Source organism: Haliotis cracherodii, unplaced genomic scaffold, assembly GCF_022045235.1.
Source record: "Haliotis cracherodii isolate W230 unplaced genomic scaffold, xgHalCrac1.p SCAF_10, whole genome shotgun sequence".
NCBI classification, from domain to species: Eukaryota; Metazoa; Mollusca; class Gastropoda; order Lepetellida; family Haliotidae; genus Haliotis; species Haliotis cracherodii.
Window position 1 is genome coordinate 47,239,667 of NW_027266265.1, and position 24,572 is coordinate 47,264,238.

At 41.5% G+C, this 24,572-nt stretch overlaps 2 protein-coding genes across 3 annotated transcripts in view; one reads left to right on the plus strand and one right to left on the minus strand.

The window, feature by feature from the left end:
* LOC139454460 (apoptotic chromatin condensation inducer in the nucleus-like) overlaps window positions 1–15,861 on the plus strand; it is a 53,697-nt gene extending 37,836 nt beyond the window's left edge. For both annotated transcript variants that reach the window (XM_071236173.1, XM_071236174.1), the window contains exons 8-19: window positions 164–3,324; window positions 3,791–3,839; window positions 6,755–6,839; window positions 8,876–9,009; window positions 9,947–10,069; window positions 10,658–10,757; window positions 11,395–11,630; window positions 12,205–12,312; window positions 13,208–13,481; window positions 13,995–14,098; window positions 14,467–14,580; window positions 15,297–15,861. In XM_071236173.1, the coding sequence (XP_071092274.1) occupies window positions 164–3,324; window positions 3,791–3,839; window positions 6,755–6,839; window positions 8,876–9,009; window positions 9,947–10,069; window positions 10,658–10,757; window positions 11,395–11,630; window positions 12,205–12,312; window positions 13,208–13,481; window positions 13,995–14,098; window positions 14,467–14,580; window positions 15,297–15,491 (4,683 nt within the window). In that variant the 3' untranslated portion in view covers window positions 15,492–15,861. The remainder of the gene's footprint in view (window positions 1–163; window positions 3,325–3,790; window positions 3,840–6,754; window positions 6,840–8,875; window positions 9,010–9,946; window positions 10,070–10,657; window positions 10,758–11,394; window positions 11,631–12,204; window positions 12,313–13,207; window positions 13,482–13,994; window positions 14,099–14,466; window positions 14,581–15,296) is intronic.
* A 6,587-nt stretch (window positions 15,862–22,448) lies between these two features.
* Window positions 22,449–24,572, minus strand: part of LOC139451673 (centrosomal protein of 89 kDa-like) — a 30,754-nt gene continuing 28,630 nt past the window's right edge. The window contains exons 21-22 of the mRNA XM_071232996.1: window positions 23,317–23,439; window positions 22,449–22,772 (exon numbers count right to left, since the gene is read on the minus strand). Coding sequence (XP_071089097.1) covers window positions 22,595–22,772; window positions 23,317–23,439 — 301 coding nt within the window. The 3' untranslated portion in view covers window positions 22,449–22,594. The remainder of the gene's footprint in view (window positions 22,773–23,316; window positions 23,440–24,572) is intronic.

Here is a 24,572-nt window from a genome sequence, read left to right on the forward strand (position 1 = left end):
GAAAATATGACATATGACTTTACAATGCCAAGGGCCACTTCCCAAATGAAAGAAACCGAAAATAAACCTGAATCAGAATGAAGCAAAAATTATTGACGCTCTATTGGTAATCTTTGGTATTGGTAATGTTGGTAAAATTGTCATTTTATTTTTTTTATTGCAGGAGAAAGTTGGAGTGATAGCTGAAAAAGAAACACCCCCTGAGCCTGAAACTAAAAGACCTCGTAGAGGAAGTAGTCGCAAGGCCGCAGTGGCAGCAGCTGTAGCTGTTGCAGCAATAACAGTAGAGGAACCAACCAGAGAAGAGCCCCAACTTCCCATTGAGAAGCCTGACAAACCAGCTCACAAAACAAAAGAAGATCCTCGGGAAAAGTCCCCAGACAAGAAAACTGCAAAAGACAAAACAGATGCTGAAATTGTGAAAACTGCGAAAGACCAAAAAGATGCAGAGATTGTGGAGTCCAAAGGAGAGAAAAAATCTGATCCAGTGGAAGAAAAGAGACCTATGTCCCGAAAGGACTATATCAAACGCTCCATTGCTGAACCTGCCGCAGAGCCAGTGAAAGTGAGTGTTACTGCCGAGTTGAAACCGGTATCTAAACCCGAGCCTAAGGCTGTGCCCCAGGAACAGAAGAAGACTGAAGATAAGCCTCCAGCACCCTCGACGCCAAACAAGACATCTGTAGATGTAAAAGACAGTTCAGCAGATGATAAAAGTAGGGATCGTGAGGAGGAGAAATCGAAAGAGGATCCTGCTGAGAAAGAAATACCACAAAAGCGGGGCAGAAGATGGGGGCGCAGGTCTTCCCAAGAATCTTCAAAGCCAGAAGTGATTGAATCCCCTAAAGCACCAGAGCCAAAATCTCATACAGAAAAAGACAAGCAGCCTGAAAAAGAAGCCAGCTCTAAATCCAGTATCGGGCATAGCTCAAAGCAAGGTGAACCAGAAACTAAGGCCCAAGAAAAACCAAGTGATGATAATGAAAAAACAGGAAGGAAAAGTCGATGGGGGCGACAGAAAGATTCTCTGCCAAAGCCTGATGTGATAGAGACTCCAAAATCTGAACAGTCAGAACTCAAAGTAGGAAGTGATGAAAGTACTGACTTGAAAAGCAAGGATGCAAGTTCCAAATCTGAGAAAGATTCCATTTCTAAATTGGAGGAAAAGTCTGGTTCTAAGTTGGAGAAAGAGCCTAGCTCCAAATCAGAGAAAGGACCTAGTTCCATATTGGAGAAAGAGCACAGTTCTAAATTAGGTAAAGATCCCGGGTCTAAATCAGAAAAAGAACTCTGTTCTAAATCAGAGAAAGAGACCAGTTCTAAATCAGAGAAAGATCCCACTTCTAAATCAGAAAAAGAGACAAGTTCTAAATCGGAGAAAGAGACGAGTTCTAAATCAGAGAAAGAGACGAGTTCTAAATCAGGGAAAGAGCCTAGTTCTAAATCAGAGAAAGATCCCACTTCTAAATCAGAGAAGGAGACAAGTTCTAAATCGGAGAAAGAACTCGGTTCTAAATCAGAGAAAGAGCCTAGTTCTAAATCAGGGAAAGAGCCTAGTTCTAAATCGGAGAAAGATCCCTCTTCTAAATCGGAGAAAGAACTGAGTTCTAAATCAGAGAAAGAGCCTAGTTCTAAATCGGGGAAAGAGCCTAGTTCTAAATCAGAGAAAAATCCCACTTCTAAATCAGAGAAAGAGACGAGTTCCAAATCGGAGAAAGAACTCAGTTCTAAATCAGAGAAAGAGACGAGTTCTAAATCAGGGAAAGAACTCAGTTCTAAATCAGAGAAAGAGCCCACTTCTAAATCAGAGAAAGAGCCCATTTCTAAATCAGAGAAAAATTCCAAATCTCAGCAGGAATCTAGTCCCAATGTTGAGAAAGAGTCCAGTTCAAAACCTGAAAAAGAGCCAAGCTCCAAACCTGAAAAAGAGCCTTGTTCTAAACCCGAGAAAGAAACTAGTTCTAAATCGGAGAAGGAGCCTAGTCCTAAATCAGAGAAAGAGATTAGTTCTACATCAGAAACAGAGCATATTTCTAAATCAGGGAAAGATTCAGGTTCTAAATTGAAAGAACACCCTAGCTCCAAACTGGAGAAAGAACATAGTTCTAAGCTTGAGCAAGAGCATGCGTCTAAGCAAGAGGCAGAATCTCAAGTTCAGGAAAAGCTGAGCAAAGACAGTGACAAGCCAGAAAGGAGAAACCGCTGGGGACGTAAATCTTCCAAAGACACAGATTCTGTGGAAGCTGAGGCTACCTCAAAACCAGGGACCACTGCAGATATTAAGACAGATGAACATGCAAAAGGTGACAAAGGCCTTGAGAAATCGTCAAGAACCACTGAGTCTGGTATTAAGGTATCTGAGAAAGAAAAGGTCGTGGAAGAAGTTGAGAAAACTTCAAAGAGAAATCGTTGGGGGTCACAAAATCCGGCCGGTGACACTCCTTCAAAACCAAAATCAACAGAAAGTGATACACCATCTGAATCTCAAAAATCAGAAGTAAAGAAGACTGTTTCTGGTGCAGAACCTCCAAAATCAGATTCAGGGCAGAAAGAGAGTACTGTTAAACCGCCAACCCCAGAAGTAAAGGACTTGCCAGAAAGCAAGAGTACGAAGAATGAGGAGGTGTCGTTAAGTAGACGTTTTGGCTCCAGAAAACCATCGGATGATTCCAAATCTCAGGAGAGTAAAACCAGCGAACAAGAGGACATAGAAAAACCTGCTACTAAAACTAGACGATGGGGATCAAGATCTTCCAAAGATTCCAGTTCAAGGTCGGAAGAAACAGTTGCTGAAGCCGATTCATCAAAAACTGAAGAGAAAGAACAAGAAGCAGAAAAGATTATACCTAAAGCTGTGGAACAGACAATTCAGGACAAACCAGCAGATTCAACTTCACCGAAGAGAGCCGATTCCCCAACCAGGAGGGGTCGGAGATGGGGTGCCAGGAAAACCGATGCACCAAAAGATGCAGCCGAGTCCAAGAAGGAAAAGGTGGAAGAACCTGAAGCCACAAGATCCGAGAAGCCAGATTCAACAGAAGATTTGGACAGGAGCCACCCGAATGTTGTTCCTGAGACTGAAGAAGAGAAAGAAGCTGAAGCAAAGGAAGACAAGCAGACGTCTGTGAAGAAGGCTCCATTGACTGTACAGAGTAGGATCAGCAGACGGCAGTCCTCATCATCGGAGGAATCATCGTCCGAGGATGAAGAGCAGAAGGAGAGAGATGAGGAATCCAGTTCAGCTAAGTCCGAGTCCGAGTCGTCATCCGAGAGTGAGGAGTCGGATGATAAGAATGATGATGAAGATGAACGTAATAAAGCCATGTGAGTGTTTACTATTTAGTAGGTGTTGTATAAATTTTTACACCAACGGATGGCACATGCATGTATGAGATCCATTTCAGCAGCCAATGGTGATTATGTTGTCTGGTGAAGGTATTGACCACTGTAACATTTATGTGGAGATGATTTAAATAGGTAGAATATCCCGACCTTACTATCAAGGTTATTTTGATATATAGACATTATTAACTAATGTCAGAATTCTTGTATTTCCTGAGTGAGAGCGGGGGTAGTACATGAACTGACAAAAAACAATACTTTGGTGATTTTTGCACTAGTTCACTTACGCCATTTATGAACTTGGATGTTTCTTACCCTATTAGTAATTGTATATTTTGACCTTACTATCAAGATGTATCATAATCAGACCGTACTATCGAAACAGGTATCACATTGTGACAAATTGTATCATCAGAACCCTATTTTACACCTGATCTTGTTTTAAAAGGGATGCTGAGGAGACTGAAGATTCCGAGAGTAAACGTGAGGCTGACAAGGTAAGAGGAAGGGAGACAAGACGGGGTAAAGACACGGATGTAAATAAAGTGGGAGGGAGAGGCGTATCTGCTGTCAGATCTGTCATGTTGTTTTTAGTTGCTCGGACACAATGCCCACTTGTTTGTAAGCTCGGGGGATCTGAAACCTTTTCTCCTGGTCTGCATAATTTCTCCTGGATGTCTATGTTTGTGTATTATACAAATGTCTTGAAGGCAGCAACATCTTTGCATGTTATTGGGATGTGAAATAAGGATTTCACAACTGTTGCAGCTGACTGCTGTCCATGCCGTTGATGACATTTGATATAAGCAGCTGATGTTTTTTCCACACATTTCGAATTCCATCTCAAATTGTCCGCGATTCAGTGCATGCATATGAATACTTTATGAGTAAGTTTTTAGTTATCATAAGACATTATTCTAACGTTTTCTTCCAAGTTGTTGCCTGGGCATTGTGTAATGGATTTGAGTTGCTTCTAAGTTGTTCTTGTCAAACTTATTAACATTAGGCCTCTCCCATGATTTCATGACATGCTATTACCTCTGCTATCTCACGTGTACGTTAGAAAAGGGAGGTAACTACGTCCAACTGGGAGACACGGGGAATGATGCAGCTTGCCAAACATACATTGCGCCCGGATGCCAGACTCCCATATCACTTTGGCCACGTCCCTGACCTTTACCGCCTAGTAGTTGCCATGGTTACCTGAAGCCATCACCCGGTTGTTGCTACCCTGTAGCTTGTGACTTAAAATAGCCTTGAATGGTCTGTGTTACAAGACTTCAGACTGAGGATGTGGTGTGACCGATATGTCTTCCTGACAAAAAGCCTATGAGCTTATATTGAAGTCACGACAGGAATCTGAAATGTTTTAAAGTCGAAGCTGACACCACTATGCAAAGCATGCATAATGAACAAGTGTGTGAAATTTGGGTCTGAAAGGCTTGTTTGGAGTTGTTCTGTTGTGACAAGAAAACTGGAAAGCAAACAATTATCAAACATTTATTAAACATTTATTGAGTGTCTTCAAGCATGGTGGTTGTATCTTTGAGGTGAATGGAGAGCTATTGCAGACGGCCAAAGGTCATTGACATGTGTTGATTCGTGTTCTGCAAGACGACATTAAGAAGACACTTTCAAAAGATTCCATGTGTCAAGCCTTAGTTGTAGAGACCCAACTGTCAATATATGCAACTGGAAACTGTCGACAAACTCTGCATTTGTATCTTCTCTGTGTATCCTCAGGCTTAAAGAATTGAGTGATGGGTTAGATGCCCAATATATGTTGCCTAGGAGAAGTGACTGAGCTGTGGAAGAAGATCATGAAGTTTGAACTGACTGTGATCCAGCAAAAATGTGAAGAAATGGTTGTGCTGGAACCGTGTTCTGATTGAGGTGAAAGTGATGTCACCATGGAGGGTTATTGCTAGACCCTTAGCTTGAGACATTCAGCTGTTTTTGAAGATTGAGCAAAAGACTTTGCAAAGCCACACAGTCCAAGTGGTGACATCATTCTGCAGCTCGAGACCCAAACAGGAGGGTATGTTTCAGTGTTCCTTTCCTGTGTGAACATTCAGCAATTAATGTGACTCAACTACTGAAAGTTCCCCGAGTCAAACACAAGTTGTGATCTTCAGTGTGTGGGAGAGGGTTATTGACCTAGAACACTGTTAGCAGTTCAAAGACATGTAGAGAAAATGATGGATTGACAGTAATGTTTGTTGCTTCATGAAAGGCCATCACAAGGGGCCTGGGTGAAAGAGACCATTGACGCAATGTTGTGATCTGTCATTACTGCTTCATGTGTCAGGGAAGTGGAAAGAAACCTGCTTCGTCTGTCAGGGAAGTGGAAAGAATACTGCTTCATCTCTGGAGAGCAATGCTTTGTCTTACAGAGAAGTGAATAGAACTTACTTGAGAAGTGAAACTTTCAAACTGTTCCTGAACATTTCTGAGAGAAAACAGACCCTAATGTCAAACAATGGACACTATTATCTCGCTTGTCATACATCATGACAATCAATGAACTTTCCTGAAAGATTCCATGGCTGAAATCATTATGACTGAAGAGCTGTCGCAGCTAATTGATGTCTTAACCTACAAGGCGAGAAAAAAGCGAAGCTGAAAACGAGTCTGGCAACCAACATTTGCCCCATAATCCCTTGGTCTTTTGTGTGTAGCTTGAGATCACTCAGTATATATGTGGGCAAGAATACAGCCATCACAAGTGACCACTGGTATTTGAATGTTCAGATATTACGTACAGTCCAGCTCTATCGCCTGTCATAGTTACATGGTGGAAAGATATAACTTGGACCAGATTGCTTTGCTTAAACCATTTGGCCCATTTTTGAATAATGAAAGACATTTGATTTCACAAAACTCCCCCAAATATTGATATAATTTCAGAAAAGTTATTCAACTGCTCACCATGTAGCATGAAATGTAATCACAGTTCTTGCTTTCAGAGATACCATATGGAAAGTGCCTTATTTCAGTGTAATATTGTGTAAAATGGGATACCGTCAGATATAAGTTTAAAGCAGCTAATAGTTGAAAAGAAAGTAGTGTTCTAGTACATATATATGTTCAGTATCAAAGCTTTAAGACCTGATCAGGAATTCAAGTTGTATTCCACTGAGATGTTGCAAGGTGCTTTTCTGGATTGAAAGAAAAAGAAAAATATCTTTAAGATGGTATATCTTAAAGTTTTGACAAACAGTCGTACATTTGACAGATCTGACTAATCCTAATCGTTTTGTAAATCACACTGACATGATATTCAGTAATTGTTTGGTAAGTGTCATCCATTAATGACTATGTTTCTGCACTCCTTGCATTGTCTGAAGTGTATGGGGGTAAGTCTGGTGCCAATGACTGACCAGTGATTCAACAATTGGCCTGGATATTACAGGCAGAGGCGGCGAGGAAGGCAGCAGCCGTGGCAGAAGTGGTGGTACCCCCTCGACGAAGAAATCTACTCTCCAGTTCTAATAAAGGTTCTTTACTTGCCTCTTGCTGCATAGGTCTTCAGCAACCCATGATTGCCTTAAAAGGCGACCTTGCTTGTCATAAAAGGCGACTTACGAGATCGGGTGGTCAGGCTCGCTGACTTGGTTGATGCATGTCATCAATCCCAATTGCGTGGATTGATGCTCATGATATCAATCACTGGATTGTCTGGTCCAGCTTCGATTATTTTACAGACCGCCGTCATATAGCTGGAATATTGCTGAGTGGCGTAAAACACCAAACAAACAAAAGTCTTGCTGCAACTTCCAAGGGAAATCTGTCGTTTCAATGTTGGGGTTGGGTGGACAAGTGGTGAGGCACTGCAATTCACAATGCAGAGTTGCATTCCCTACTCATTGCAGGATCCAGGGGTTTGATTCCAAGGTTTATAGTTATCAGCGCCATACCGTACTTGAGGGTAATTATGAAAGTAAATAAATGAAATTTTAACGTAATAATTTAATGCCTGAAAATACCTTTACATATTTGTAAAGTATGAATTAATGTGTTTGCTTCCTCTCTTTGCAAGAAAACTTGAGAGACTTGGACAGCTTAGTATTTATGAAACATTCCAGTCAGTGTCCTCCAACTTCCAATAAACCTATTAGGTAGTGTATGGTTCTTCATGCCCTCAGAATTGATCCTGATGAATCGATGCTCATGATGTCAATCACTGTATTGTCTGGTCTAGACTTGATTATTTACAGACCGCCGTCATATAGCTGGAAAATTGCTGAGTGTGGCGTTTAACAACAAACAAACAATGTTACTTACCTACACCACAAGTCCAGTATTGGCACATTTTGACAAGAGTCCCTTGATATCTGTTTGGTGTGTTGGTCAGAGATCTGATGATGGTCAGTTGCCTGATGATGGTCAGTGATCTGATGATGGTCAGGTGCCTGATGATGGTCAGTGATCTGATGATGGTCAGGTGCCTGATGATGGTCAGTGATCTGATGATGGTCAGTGATCTGATGATGGTCAGTTGCCTGATGATGGTCAGTGATCTGATGATGGTCAGTTGCCTGATGATGGTCAGGAGCCTGATGATGGTCAGTGATCTGATGATGGTCAGGTGCCTGATGATGGTCAGTTGCCTGATGATGGTCAGTGATCTGATGATGGTCAGTTGCCTGATGATGGTCAGGTGCCTGATGATTGTCAGTGATCTGATGATGGTCAGGTGCCTGATGATTGTCAGTGATCTGATGATGGTCAGTTGCCTGATGATGGTCAGTGATCTGATGATGGTCAGTTGCCTGATGATGGTCAGTGATCTGATGATGGTCAGTGATCTGATGATGGTCAGTGATCTGATGATGGTCAGTTGGCTGATGATGGTCAGTGATCTGATGATGGTCAGGTGCCTGATGATGGTCAGTGATCTGATGATGGTCAGGTGCCTGATGATGGTCAGTGATCTGATGATGGTCAGTTGCCTGATGATGGTCAGTGATCTGATGATGGTCAGGAGCCTGATGATGGTCAGTGATCTGATGATGGTCAGGTGCCTGATGATGGTCAGTGATCAGATGATAGTCAGAGATCTGATGATGGTCAGTGATCTGATGATGGTCAGGTGCCTGATGATGGTCAGTGATCTGATGATGGTCCGTTGGCTGATGATGGTCAGTGATCTGATGATGGTCAGTGATCTGATGATGGTCAGGTGCCTGATGATGGTCAGTGATCTGATGATGGTCAGGAGCCTGATGATGGTCAGTGATCTGATGATGGTCAGGAGCCTGATGATGGTCAGTGATCTGATGATGGTCAGGAGCCTGATGATGGTCAGTGATCTGATGATGGTCAGGTGCCTGATGATGGTCAGTGATCTGATGATGGTCAGGAGCCTGATGATGGTCAGTGATCTGATGATGGTCAGTGATCTGATGATGGTCAGTGATCTGATGATGGTCAGGTGCCTGATGATGGTCAGTTGCCTGATGATGGTCAGTGATCTGATGATGGTCAGTTGCCTGATGATGGTCAGTTGCCTGATGATGGTGTTGTGTTTCAGGCAATGAGGACAAGTCGGAGGAGAAGGAGAACATGGCAGGGGACCGCCCGGTCAAGAAGAGGAAGTGGGGATCATCGAGTGCAAAATACGCCAAGAAGTCAACCAGTGTGGAGATTTCAACAGATTCACTCAAGGTAACTTGAATTCTAGTTTCTGGGTTAAAGGATGTTTGGGGTTTGTTTATCTTTGTGAAACTGTTCATGTGGCTGTCAATTTCAGGGACCTGATTCCTTTTTTGTCATGAATATTCCTACATGTTTTGGTTGGAGTGTGCAACTGTCCAACGCCCTGCAACCGGCTGTGGCAAATTGTCCTTTGTTGTGCCAGGATCTTTTCATCAAGAGCTACGAACCTTGGTCTGTCAGAATCACACCATTTGTCACAGGTTTCAGTAAACTGGCAAGCATCTATGTCCTGTTGCAGGTTTGAATAGGTCCCCAGTAACCGGGGCTGTCCGTGAGAGGTGACTTTATGGATCAGATGGTCAGGTGACCTGGTTGATATCGGGTCTTTGTAACATGACGGCATCGTTTGCATATCTTAATATGAATCACTGTATTGTCTGGTCCTTAATCAATTTTCAAAGGCTTCCGTCATATAGCTGGCATATTGCTGAGTGTGACGTTAAACAACAAACAAGAAGTGTTTTTTAGCACATTACGCTAGCTTTTCATTGTAGAACTGAAGCACTGTTCAATGAGTGACTCTCTCTCTCTCCCTCGCTCCCTCCCTCCCTCCCTCCCTCTCTTAGACATTACCATGAACACATAACACCAGAAATGCCATGTCAACAAATCTGTACAAGAGTACGCAATAAAAACTTGTATTTACACTTTTGTTTGTAACCTATTTTATTCAAAATTTCAGTAAATATTGGTATGTTTACAGAATCCAGAATGGGTCCCCAGAAATAAATGGGTGGGAATAATGTGTGTAAAGCTGTAAAGCACTTATTGCCCAGACAGTGGTCATTGATTTTGATGGTGTCATAATAGAGATGGAATATCTCTCTCACTCACTCATTAGAAAACATTACAGCCTGCTTAACTTCTGACTTGTGACTATTTGCAGGGTCTGATCGATGATGTGAAGCCGCTGAATGAGCCAGTGTTGGAGCTGGAGGCCGAGGGGGAGTACGGGTCTGAGCCAGAGGAGGACAAGCGGGACATCAAGATCAGGAGGACTGTCGTACAGGTACTTCATACGACACGATTCCTAAATACACCAGGCAATGTTTTGTTCAGAATAGGTCCCCAGTACCCCATTCTTGTAACAAATAACTGAGACAGGGATTTTTTGGCTGTGGTTAATGTTGGGAGTCACTTCGAGACAAATGACTGACATTGGAGAAATTCTTACACTTTTTTTGCTATTTTATCTTGAGACAATGTGTGTCATAAGAGGACTAACAGGATCGTATCCAAATTGCATGGATCGATGCTCATGATGTCAATCACTGGATTGTCTGGCCCAGACTCGATTATTTACAGACCGCCGTCATATAGCTGGAATATTGCTGAATGCGGCATTAAACAACAAAGAAACAAAGATAGAGACAGTTGTGACAAATAACAAGGTTTCAAAGCATTTTCATATGGCCTGCATAACAAAAATAAATCATGTTTTTGTCAGGTCAGGACTAGGTACAATAATGGCTTGAGTATTGATGCACACCTCTGTCAGGGATTCAGAGGCAGAGTAGATCTCGACTCCCCAGTATTGTTGAAGTAAGAATGAAGGTGGTGACTCTTGAACTGACTCTGGCTGTGGTTGATGTTGCAGGTGGTGAAGGATGAGGAAGGCAAAGGGGAGGACACGCGCCACACTTTGCTGGAAACGGACAACAACAAGACAGAGGAGGAGAAGGAGAAGGTTAAATCTGGTAAGATGACATGTTCCTACCTACACCCTCTCACAGGCTTTTCTAGGGATTGAGGGGCAGTCAGGTAACCTTGTGGTTAAAGCTTTCGCTCGTCAAGCCAAAGTCCCAGGTTCAAATCCCGACATGGGTACAATGTGTGAAGCCCATTTCTGGTGTCCCCCACCGTGATATTGCTGGAATATTGCTAAAAGCGGCGTAAAACAACACTCACTCCTGGGGATTGATATAAATTATTCTTGAAAGGTGTGGCCAGATTGCCTAATTATTTCAGAAAGTGCTGTTGGACATAGTTTATCTTCCTCCCTAGATGGCTTGTGTCTGCATTCTCTTTTGATCATGTTGTTAGTTGACGAATAGGATTTAGCCTGATGTCATACTGAGGATTTTTACAAAATTTTGCAGTTGTATCATATTTAGCAGTTGAAGAGCATGTTACAACTTTAGGTTTATTATACCCCCAACCTAAAAGCACAGGATATATATAAATTCTTTTCAAATTTGATTTCAATAAGTGGATTTTCTGAGAATTTGTTGTTATTTTTCTTTTCATGATTTGAACTTTAAAATATGTGGGGAGTCTTGGTGTCAGTAAGCCCTCCTCACTTTTTACCTTGTTCCTGGACATTTTTTTATTCAGAGCCAAAGATTGTCCGCCGCGTGAACCAAGCCTCTCTCCAGGAACCTGATGAACCCCAAGCCGCCCGCCGCTCCCCATCCCCAGCAAGGAACCCAGTCTGCAACATCATCCACATCCGCAACCTCGTGCGCCCCTTCACACTCGGGCAACTCAAGGAGCTTCTCAAGAGGACAGGCAGCATCCTGGATGGGAATGGTTTCTGGATTGACAAGATCAAGTCCCATTGTTACGTAACGGTGAGTCAGAAAACGACAAATCTGGTGGTAGTGTTAGGATTGTTGTTTGCGAGACTGACTGGAGAGTCTGTGTTGGGATAGCAGTCCTCTTAGATTCCTCATGTCATCGTGTCCATCACCTGATGAGACTGGTAACATTATTCTTAGATAGAATTCTTGAGGCAAATACATTTATATCTGTCTTAACTTATTTTGGACTAAAATTTGAGTCCCTCTCAACCAAGGTGTAGAATAGATGGAGGCTTGTTTTGACAGATTCCACTGAAGGTATTTTAGTTTTCAGTTTTCATTATTGAAGTAGGAATTTAAATACAAGCATTAGGAGACAAAGAATGGCTCTGCTTTCTTACCTTTTGCTTCAAGCTGAAATAAGTGTTTTACACCGCTTTAAGCAATATACCAGCAACATTGTGGCGGTGGACACCTGAAATTGCCTTCACACATTGTGACCATGTGGAGAATCGAAACTGGGTTACATTATGACGTGTGAACACTTTAACCACTAGGCTACCCACTGCCTAGATTTCATGATCTCTGTGTGAAGACAAATAGTAATACTGGCTGTTTCTTCTAGTATGAGAATGATGACGAGGCTGTCGCCACCCGCAAGGCGCTACACGGAACACGGTGGCCAGGCTCCAACCCAAAGGTGCTCCGAGTGGAGTACGCCTCTCAGGACGAGGTAGGTTTTACTGAAGGATAGCTCCAGCATCAACAAGTCATTGTACACACATTTACTTGTTGTGTGGCACTACATCAGCCACAAATAAATAAGATGTTGTATGTTTCGATAACTAAGGAAGTGTACATCCATTGTCGCACATAAATTGTTTGTGGAACCACCTCTACATTAGTGTCATAAATGTGACATAAAAGTAAGATTTATAAAAGCCTTTATCAAGTCTACTAACCTTCACTCAGTTTTAAGATGGTTGGCAATGAAAAAAAAGCCTTCAAAGTTGAGAGAAAGGGAAGTAACTTTTATCACTTTTGTCACTTGTCTTTCACTTCAAGCAGCAATCTTGTATTTCTGGCAATCTTCAAGATATGACTAGAAAGTAGGGTTTTGTTTCGACCATCCTGATACTTGTTACTGACGAGACCGCCTCCGTGGTCTAGTGGTAGAGCATCCGCCCGGAGACCGGAAGGTCCGGGGTTCGATCCCCGGCCACATCATACCAAAAGACGTTAAAAGATGGTACTTGTTGTTACCCTGTCTGGCGCTCGGCATTAAGGGGCTAAAACAAGGACTGGTCGGCTCGGAGTCAGTATACTGTGTCTGAGTGGGGTATTCATGTTAAACTGCGGCATGGTTTCCAGTGGGCTAGCACTATAAATCGGCATCAGTCCAAACTAGCGCACGCACACACGCACGCACGCACGCACGCACACACACACACACACACACACACACACACACACACACACACACACACACACGTCGCTATATAAGTGCAATAATCTTGGACGCAACGTTAAACCCCATTTCACCTCACCTTGTTACTGAGGGAGCCATACTTTGTACTCAATATTCGAGTCATGAAAAGTCCTAAGGCCTATATTCACCACTTTTCCAGATTGAGTTTCACCGAGCCCAGGAGGAGAGCCAGATCCTGTCTGCCAAGCCCAAAAAGGCTGAAAAGGAGAAGAAAGAGAAGGAGAAGAAAGAAGGAACGAGAGAAGTGAGGCGGAAGGAAGAGCCCAAGCCTATCCGTGAGTGGGACCGGGACAAGGTGAGGGACAGGTCACCACCCGAACGTGAGCGGAGGAAGTCAACCAGGTCTCGATCTAGGGACAGGGAGAGGAGAAGGAAGGAAGAAGAACGGATTCGGGAGAGGAAGAAGGGTCCAGGTAAGCCATTCATTGTTTACTTCAAAATGTTTTAACTTATCCTGCGTCACTCCTTAACGCGTTTACTGGTTCTTTCGACAGAAAGAAGCTATGTGAAGAAGTTGTTCCAACTAGTGTGCCTAATATCACACAGCTCCCACATGACAACGGAAGTGATGACGTCACGAAACAACACATTACTGCTGTCGTTCAGATTGAACTGTCACCGAATTAGCAGTAATGTGCTGTTCGTCATCACTGACGCCATCACTTCCATGGTCAGTTGGGAGCTGTGTGATATTAGCCACACAACAAATTGGAAAATTTGCTTCAGCAAGACCTCACAAAGCTTCTTCTTTCTGTCAAAACAAGTCATAAATACATTAAGGAGTAATGCAGGATAAGTATACAAATATAAAAAAATCTAGATTTTACTAGAATTAAAGTGCACAGTTGGAGTGGAATTCTGTTTGGAATTGCATGAAAGTGTTGTTTTCGAGTCTATTTTCATTATGTTTTATGTTTGCTCCACAGAGAAGAAAGTTGAGGAAGAAGCACCTGCCAAATTGTTGGATGACTTGTTCCGCAAAACCAAAGCCACACCTTGTATATACTGGCTGCCCCTTACAGAAGATCAGGTGGGTAACCACGGTAACAGGTGCATAATTGACATTAAGGAAGAAATCGATGGGGAAAAAAATTCAATATATTTTGTTTTCCTGTATAGATCAACTATGATTGTCCTGTAAATTGTTTTCAACTGCTTCGTGTGGTTTTTTAACACCTGAAAATTGGATACTACTAAAAGAATTGGTTGGTCAGGCTCACTGCTTGTCATCGTATGCCTATGATGTCAATCACTGGATTGTTTGGTCCAGAGTTCAATTATTTACAGATCGCCATCATATTCCAGGAATATTGCTGAGAGCAGTGTTAAACAACAAACAAACAAAAACAAATTGTATGTTTGATAAAAAGTTATGCAAAGAACCCTTTCACTCACCAGATTGAACTTCGACAACGTGAGAAGAAACAGCGACTAGATGACCGACTGAAACGCCGCAAGGAGGAAGATGAACAAGGGCACAGAGCTGGCCGAGATGCGGACTTCAAGCGGAAGGTAGCCATTCACTCAGTATATTTAGGGGTCATTGTTGGCTCAGTCACACAATTCGGTCCTAATTGGTTAGTCAGGACCATGTTATATAATTTGTGGTGAAAAAGAACATGGTACTTGGGTGATCAAAAATGGTTTTGAGGTCAAAATCTGCACTGTGAGTGAAACAAAATGTCATTTGGATATCACACAAGTGGCTCTAATACACTCGCAGAGATTCAGGGCCATAAATAGTCCTGCCTACATGATTGTCCAATGTGCTATACTCGTTCTGTTAGTTGTTTAATACCGCACATTGCTATACTGCAGGCCTGGTCTGTTGCTCTTGCTATCAACCATTGGTTTGCTTGACCTAGACTGGATTATTGCCAGACTACTGCGAATTGGTAAAAATTTGGAGACTCCTGTAAATCAACATTCACTTCTCTACATAGATTGAGGGCGGTGGGGTAGCCTTGTGGTTGAAGTTTTAGCTTGTCATGCCTAAGACCTGGGTTCGATTCCCCAAATGTGTACATTTCTGGTGTACCATGCAGTGATATTGCTGGAATTTTGCTAAAAGCGGAGTAAAACTATATTCACTCACATAGATTGAATTATACTTAAAGTAACACTCAGCTTTCACAGCTATATAGCACCTGAGGAAAATCGTGCAAATGTTTTGATTGATGTCGGGGTTCCCAAGTTGTATGTATTAAATATTGTGTATTTCCTTTCAGGAACCTGTTGAGGTTGGTGGAAGAGATCGAGATATGAACAGGGATCGAGACAGAAATAGAGATCGTGAACGGGAACGTATGAGGCAGCGAGAGCGCCAACCACCCCCAAGGAGAAGTGATAGCCGCAGCCGGTCCCGTCCAGTCAGAGGCAGGAGTAGGAGCGACAGTGTCGGCAGGAATAGAAGGCGGCGATAAATTTTTTTAACATGGCATAATGTACATTTTATATTGTCATCCCTACAAGACGCATTGTTTTATTTGGGTATGTAGCCATTCACCACACCACAATCTTGTTTTATAGTTTTATTATTTAAGTCATGTAATTATGTACAGTCAGTCTTCTGTTTTAAAACCCATGTGAATAGAGAATTTTTGCATTCATTATGTGCAGCTATTTGTGAAAGCTGATGCAAGAGATACTTTGTAAATTGCCAAGTTAATTAACCATGCCATCTTGAGATATATGATACCCGATGGTTCTAGTCGTGTTGCTGTAAACCGTTGTTGGAACACCTCCTTCATGCTTCTTAAACACCTCATTCCAGAGGGTTCCTCTCATCATCGTCATGGAAACGTTTTAGAAACTCATGATGGACACCAAGATGTACATTTGTAGAGTGAACTGTTTTAATCAGTTTATTATTTAAGAGTATTTTTTAAATATATTTTCAGATAGCTAACTGTGCATTCATTTAAACTGTTCATCAATCTAATTCAGTTGTGATCATAATATTCAGAGAAATCTCGGATAATCTGTGCTCAAGGATCCTGTCCTTCAGACAGTATTTTGTTTGATTTCCACCTTTCTTCATCAGTGTGAGTGTTTCATGTGATCTAACACGTCATCCTGGGCATTTGTTGATTTTCTCATATTTTAATACATGAAGCATAAGACTGACACTGTTGTCCGAAGGGTGGGCAGCGGGTGCAGGTATCGTAGTCTGGCAGCATGGAGAAACAGCTTGTTCTTTCATCTTCAGTGTGTTTGTGTGTGCGTGCGTGCGTGCTCACACGTGCGTGTGTGTGTGTGTGTGAATGACATCAGACAAGCTGAGATTTAGGTTTATTTTGGCTGTATCAGGAGAACTAAATTGATTGATCTGTGAAAGATTTTGCTTTTTGACTTGATCCACTTTGAAAGATTGTATTTTTGACTTTCTCCACTGTGTGTGTGACACGTTCCATGACCTTTATACACATGCTGTGGTCCATAGGCTTTCTCTATGCTGTCATATTGTTGTATAGTTTTATGCAAAGCTCTGAAATAAAAGTATTGATTAACATGTGATTTTTGTTGTATTCTGTAGTTAAATGGATATGTAGTAATATTTACAATGTGTTAAACAAAATAAGAAAGACAGACACTGACACTTTGTTTTTTAACACGGCACTCAGCAATATTCCAGCTATATGACAGTAGTCTGTAAATAATTGAGCCCTGCTCCAAACTGCATGTGCCAAATTTCAATAGATTTTTGAAAAAAATGTCCGATTTGGTTTTTAGAGAGGTTTTTCAATGTGGCTGCCATATTGAAAATCGGTTTCGAACCACTTTAAAAAAATTGACGGGAAGAAGAATAAGTTTCAGCTTGTTTAATTTCTGATCAGAAGATAATCGACGCCAGTCAAACAGGCCATGGCACAAGATCACTGGACAGTAATTTGCCAACCATAAACATTCTTTATTCTTTAGACCACCTCCGTGGTCTAGTGTTAGAGTGTCCACCCAGAGAGCGGAAACTCGTGGGTTCGATCCCCAGCCATGTCATACCAAAAGACGTTAATAAATGGTACTTGACATTACCCTGTCTGGTGCTTGGCATTAAGGGGCTAAAACAAGGACTGGTCGGTTCGGAGTCGGTATACTGTGTCTGAGTAGGGATATTCATGTTAAACTGTGACATGGTATCTCGGTGAGCTAGCGCTATAAATCGGCATCAGTCCAGACTAGTACAAGCAGCCACACACACACATGTGCATGCACGTCGCTATGTAAGTGCAATAATCTTGGATGCGACGTTAAACCCCATTTCACCTCAGCTCACCTCTATTTTTTAGGCAGCAAAACCAGGGCACAGGTGGCCCAGTTGTTCAGTGTCTGATTTTGTTTTCCGTCCCTGCAGTTTGCCAGAAATGTGTCATTGGTTCAAGTCCCACATTCACTCTTACATATTTTAGGTTTGTTGGTTTAAAGGAGGTGGTTAACATCGGAGACACTTCAGGCTTTCCTCCTACATCAAGCTGACAGTGAAATATCTGAAATACTGTGCCTTGAGTTAAAGATGTTCCTTTCACCTTGACCAGACACGGTTGTCGTGACATGGAATACTATGGCAGCTAACAATATACTCACGCCAGCAAATTCTTGTTGCCCCTTTTGGCAAACTTAAGTATTTACACCAAAGATTTACAGACAGCCACTATGGTCTAGTGGTAGTGTCTACTCAGAGGGTGGAAGGTCGTGTATGTAATCCCCAGCCTCGGGCGATCGATCTCAGCACATAGGGGCTAAAACAAGATCTGGTCTGCTCAGAGTCAGTGTACTGTGTCTGAGAGGGCTATTCGTGTTAAACTGCAGCATGGTATCTCTGTGGGTAAGCACAAGATTTCAAATTTATAAATATTACATTACAGGTCTTAGTTAACAGTTTTTTTACACACCAAGATAAAATAAACTCTTTGTAAAGAACCCTTTCAATCCCTGAACAAAAATTAAGACAACCAAATATTCAATGGAATCTTTATTTCAAATTGATTTTTCTAAAATAAACATATAATACTAAAATGTTTCAACTTGAATATCACAGTATACAGACACACAACTTTGTAAAACATGGTCCTTTTTAACGAGAAATACTCTTTTGGAAGAACAGATGGGTTGTAGGTTTCTTGTTCCAACACCATTCTCTCCAAGAATCCTGACTGTCTTATGATTGTTCCTGAATGATCACAATTTAAGTATTCCTAATTAAAGGCATGTAACAATGCCTTAGAAAATAACCTAGAAATATAATATATGCCAGCAACTATCAATATGTTTTTTCCATGATCAATTGTTTCTACAATACATGCACACGTGTCATGAACCACGAGTTGAGATCGTCATCATCAGCACCTGGAGTAGAGTTTGGCAGTTAGAGATGTGTACAGCTACTACGGACATGCATGAACTATGGTCAGTAGGCTATAATGTAGTGTCCCATCCTATCCTTAAGGGAGTGCTTGACCCTGGCAGATTGGCAGTCCTGGTCACAGTTAGGAGGTTAGTTGGAGGCTGTGCACAATCACTGTGCTGAGGACATGCATGAAACAAATGAAATACTGTCCAATCCCGTCCTATCCTTATCCGTCCACTTGGGCAAATTGGCAGTCGTGGAAAGTTCTATTGAGGTCTTTGAAACACCACAGTCAATGATCTTCCTATTCCATTGACACAATGTCTCGGTTTTTCACAGGCTACAACACTCCAGCACAGTGATGACCAGCACAGAATTTGCATATCATGTGTCAACAAACACACTTACTCTGAAATCAGAACCGACTGGCCAAATGCAAGATCTTATTGTTTTGCATGTGACAGTGAGGAGCAGGACACTCTATACACATCTAATACCCCATTTACATGCCACCTGATCAATACTCATATGAGTATCTTATCACAGTAAATTTACTCCTACACATCTAAGTGACCGTATCGCTAGGTCTCTGTAGGGCTTCGATGACAGCAAAGTAATGTAAAAACAAAGGAAATGGAATAGTTTTTCATCTTTTAGGATATTTTCTCAATGAAAGTTAACTATTTTTATAACTGTATAAGATGTGACGAATCGTCACATGGCGCTGATCCGTGGATGAGGTAGCAGGCTGGCCACAAGGAACTCTGGGTAAGAGTGTGGGAGCAATAATGACAACACTGAGTGAAAAGTGGGCGACAGACTGGAGCTACAGCTATCTTGAAGTGTGTTGAATCTTGAATGAATATTAAACTGATGCTTTACATGACGACATCCAAGGAGAAAGAACCATAATCAACAGCCTTTTTCATAACTCCCCATACATCTGCGACCAAATAACTGAGATGATACCCATTAATGTACAAAATCCTTATGAATGATCAGCCTGTCATGTTGGAAACATGCAATGGAATGACTTTTGTAGCTGTCCCTGAGTTAAGGAAAGTGTGGATGGAGAAGTGCTTCCACTTTGTGAATACATGACACTTTTTATGAATAGCAACTTTTATTCTTTGTCACAACGTTTCAGAGCTTCTTGCTCCTTCATCAAGTAAATCCTCCATGTTGTCATTTATTAAGTTGACAAAGGAGACAGTATTTATGGATAACTTTTTTATTTTAATAGAAAAGGCCTTGCTTGACAATGGTATAAGGATCTATACCGAAACGTCACCTTTACAGTAAATAAAAAAGTTGTTATCCATAAATTGTGTCTTCTTCGTTGTTTGTCAACTTCTAGGTAATGCCTATCAAACAAAGAAACATCAGCTTAAGGCAACCTGTCATCAGTCTGTTTTATGTAGGAAGTTTCCATCCTCTACAAAGCATCATCCCAGCCTGTGTTCAATGTACATAGATACAGGGCAAGTAGGACAACACAAGCACTATTGTCAGTAAGTGGAAAAGATATTGATAAGGAATTTTGTTTTCATGACCTTCCAATATTTTACATGTCTGTATATCCAAACATATGCTGTCGGTTTATTCTACTTCTAAATAAACAACTAAAACTGTGATGGACGGAATAATAAATAACTAAAAACACAATACTATAAAACATACATAGCATTATTAAGGCAACATGATATGGACTTTTGTATTCATGGACGGAAATTACATCTAGGATATATTCAGCGAATAAATTTACGTAATGTGTAAATACAATTATTTAATATCACAAGCATATATTGCAATGTAGTCTTCACAAGACCCATTAATATCTCAATATGGAGTTACTGCCCTTGCTATGAACAAATACAAGCTCCTTCCCAGCGTGTGACACCTTCGTTACACTCTGTAACATCGCTGCCACCAGTGTGGACGCGGCCATTGCAAGAATCTTGAAATTTGCCCTCTAACCCCTAACGTAGTAACGTTGATGCTTTTGTTTATGTCTTTGGGAATGCCATCATATTTCATTTTGAAAAGGTTTACGACTGACCATGTTTTCCAGATGAATTTACTTTGTTGTTTTAATAATCAGATTGGTTCGAGACTGCAGACTAACAGAAAATCAACTAACTTCTCCCTTACATTCTTACTATATCAATAACACGATAGTTTTAATGAAACAGAAATTCAAATTGACAAACGAAGAAAGTAATTTAGCAGCGATAAGTGTATTCGGCATCACGACAGTTGTCACTTGTTTGTAAACATAACGGTCATTCGGTTGCGAGTTCAACTCCAAGCATGGTTGTGGCCACCTATTCACAGTGGGGAGTTTTGACTGGTGGCAGCGATAGTATAGAGAGCTCCGCGAATGGGCTATCGCTGTGAGGAGCTTGGAACAAATAAAAGCTATTTATTATTTTTCATTACACCATAATAAATCTTGAACACACATTCTATGCATTGTGTAATGCTAACAACAAGCTAAAATGAGATTCTAACATTTCCTTAAGCTTGTTAAACAGAGGTATGCACATAGTGAGTGAGTGAGTTGAGTTTAACGCCGCTTTTAACAGTATTCCAGTTATATCACGGTGTATCAGCTTAATGTGTGAGGAAAGCTCGACGTGATGCAGATCTCCGACTTTTACCACTTCGGTGAAACCCACGAGCATGGGTATGGTGCTGAAAAACCTAGAAACATAATCGGGGCGAACCGGGATTCGAACCCACAAACATAGGTTTCTGGCATGCCCAAGGGATGCAACTCTGCACAGCAAATCGTGGCACCTTAGACAACTAGGCCACCCTGCCCCCATATTCACATAGGTTGGTTTGAACTGCAGAATATGTTTTGCACAAACATTTCTTGAAATTACCTGTTTACAAATTGTGCAATTTCGAGTAAGTGTACTGTATAGAAAATAAAAATCGAACGTCATGTTTAGTAGTGTAGTTATTGAGTTGTTCAAGAAATCTTGGCAGTTTTTTTTAATAAGGTGTGACTTGCCCGACAGCATGTGAAGGAGTTACTCTGCCATTCCTTGTTATGTTTGTTTGTTTGTTTGTTGTTTAACGCCGCACTCAGCAATATTCCGGCTATATGACGGCAGTCTGTAAATAATCAAATCTGGACCAGAAAATCCAGTCATTGACATCATGATCAGCGATCCACGTAATTAGGGTACGATGACAAGTCAAGTGATCCTGGCCACCCGATTCTGATAGTCACCTCCTGCAACAAGCATGGATTGCTGAAGACCTCTTCTAAACAGGGCTTTGTTATCAATTAGAAATGTAATCCAGCATACATCTGTCAACACTGAATAACAGACAATTGTCAATAGATACCTATGAAAACATTAAATCGGGAACCTAATGTAAAACATTAATCTTGTTTTAAATAATAAACAATCTACTCATCACCCTATAAAATTTTCATTTGGAAAAACAACCATGAAAACTCCACTTTTCCTAAAATGGATGACAAATATGTTTTTGAAAAAAAATGAGCAAGTATTTGAACATTTTAAGATTAACAAATTTCAACATCTTGTTCAATCTCATTAAAATCAGATCTTAGTTCTCGCTACCGCTAAACAAAGATCTGAGGACATCCCATTACGGGTCACGTCAGACTGACCTTGTGCGAACTTGGACCGACCAATGGAATGACCAACCAGGAGGCAGCTTTCTCGTGCTTTATGGCACTAATTTCAAATTGGCGACTATGCTTTGAAACTTATCTTGACAAATTTTCGATTAAAAATTTGAAACCTGAACAAAAGAACATTCTAGAATAGCTTATAGATGGTCTAGATTGTATGGATTCAGTCGGTAGACCCGTAAATATCGTTCGGAATACCCCGTGTTAAATTCTTTGAAGATGCATGATTAGAAATAACATTCCGACTGTCACTTTCATGATCTCTGATTGGTCAGATGAAAGGTCGTCCTGATGTGACCCCTACTGGGATGTCCTCAGATCTTTGTTTAATGGTAGCAAGAACTAAGGTCTGATTTTAATGAGATTGCATCTTCGTTTCAATAATTTCAGAGACATATTGTAATTTCTCATAGCAAGGGCTTGGCTGAAAGAATCATGCACACTTGTGTATCTCCTGCTTCGGTATAAAACTGGCCTCCCTGACTGGCAAGGTACTGGTAAGGCACTCAGTGTTCCTCATCACTGGACAAGTGTAATAGTTCCTGTTTATCTACGTCTTCCACCACATCTCTCAGACCGGAATGTTCTCGGAGCTTCCGAAGACTTTTCCTCATCGTGTCCTTCATGCGAAGATTTTCGGAGTTGGCAGCCTGCCACATGTGCTCAAGGTCACTCTCCACTTCTCTGCAACAGGAGAAGCCATTCATAGATTCATGGTGGAAAATACATATTCACATTTAAACATTAAACAAATAAACATTTTCATGATTCTCTATTTCCTATTTTACTACCTCATGTGGCCACATGTAGCCAGACTGTAAAGATCCAGGTAGAATAGGTCTTCAGCAACCCATGCTTGCCGTAAAAGGCAACTATGCTTGTCGTAAGAGGCAACCAACGGGATCGTGTGGTCAGGCTTGCTGACTTGGTTGATGCATGTCATTGTATCCTAATTGGATCAATGCTCATGATGTCAATCACAAGATTGTCTGGTCCAGACTCAATTATTTACGGACTGCAGTCATATAGCTGGAACATTGCTGAGTGCGGCATTAAACAACAAACAAACATGGAGCCAGACATGGAATGTGGGCTGCCATGAACAATATTCTTCCTTGATATTGAGTTAATATATCTGTACATGAGTCAAGAATCAATTGCAAATGTATATGGACAATAAAAAAAATATATTGTGTTTCAAGAATTACTCATACAAATAAAACCCAACCTCTTGTCATGCACCATGTTGAGTAGCACCCCATCCTTGTCCTGCAGGACGAGGCGCAGGTGCTTGATCTCCCTCTCATACTCCTGCTTCTGGCTGTTGAAGGACTCATCCTGCTCCTTCAGCCTGCAATACAGAGCATACTTGAAACACAGACATCAGAAGAGTGAGTCAGACAGTCAGATGTGTCTGATACCACTTTTAACAGTATTCCAGTCATATCACGGCGTGGGAGGAAAGCCCAAAGTGATGCAGGTCTCAGACGTTTACCACTTTGGTGAAACCCACGAGCAAGGGTATGGTGCTGACAAACCTAGAAACATAATCAGGGTGAATTGGGATTTCAACACACAATCATAGGTTTCTGGTGTGCCAAAGGGATGCAACTCTGCACAGCTAACAGCCTGAGCCACACATGCCTTCAAAGATCCGAAGAACCAGGTATAAGAGATATATGCTGACTATCACACACTGTCATAAGGTAAATTACAGAGAAAGTATTTTTACGTTTAATGTCACTGATAATGATACTTTAGTTACGTAGGTCATAAAATTTCACTGCTTTGGTTGAACACAAAATCACAGATACGGTGCTGACAAACAAGGTTGAACACAAAATCACAGGTACGGTGCTGACAAACAAGGTTGAACACACAATCACAGGTACGGTGCTGACAAACAAGGTTGAACACACAATCACAGGTACGGTGCTGACAAACAAGGTTGAACACACAATCACAGGTACGGTGCTGACAAACAAGGTTGAACACACAATCACGGGTACGGTGCTGACAAACAAGGTTGAACACACAATCACAGGTACGGTGCTCACAAACAAGGTTGAACACACAATCACATGTACGGTGCTGACAAACAAGGTTGAACACACAATCACATGTACGGTGCTGACAAACAAGGTTGAACACACAATCACATGTACGGTGCTCACAAACAAGGTTGAACACACAATCACAGGTACGGTGCTCACAAACAAGGTTGAACACACAATCACAGGTACGGTGCTCACAAACAAGGTTGAACACACAATCACAGGTACGGTGCTCACAAACAAGGTTGAACACACAATCACATGTACGGTGCTGACAAACAAGGTTGAACACACAATCACAGGTACGGTGCTCACAAACAAGGTTGAACACACAATCACATGTACGGAGCTCACAAACAAGGTTGAACACACAATCACATGTACGGTGCTGACAAACAAGGTTGAACACACAATCACAGGTACAGTGCTG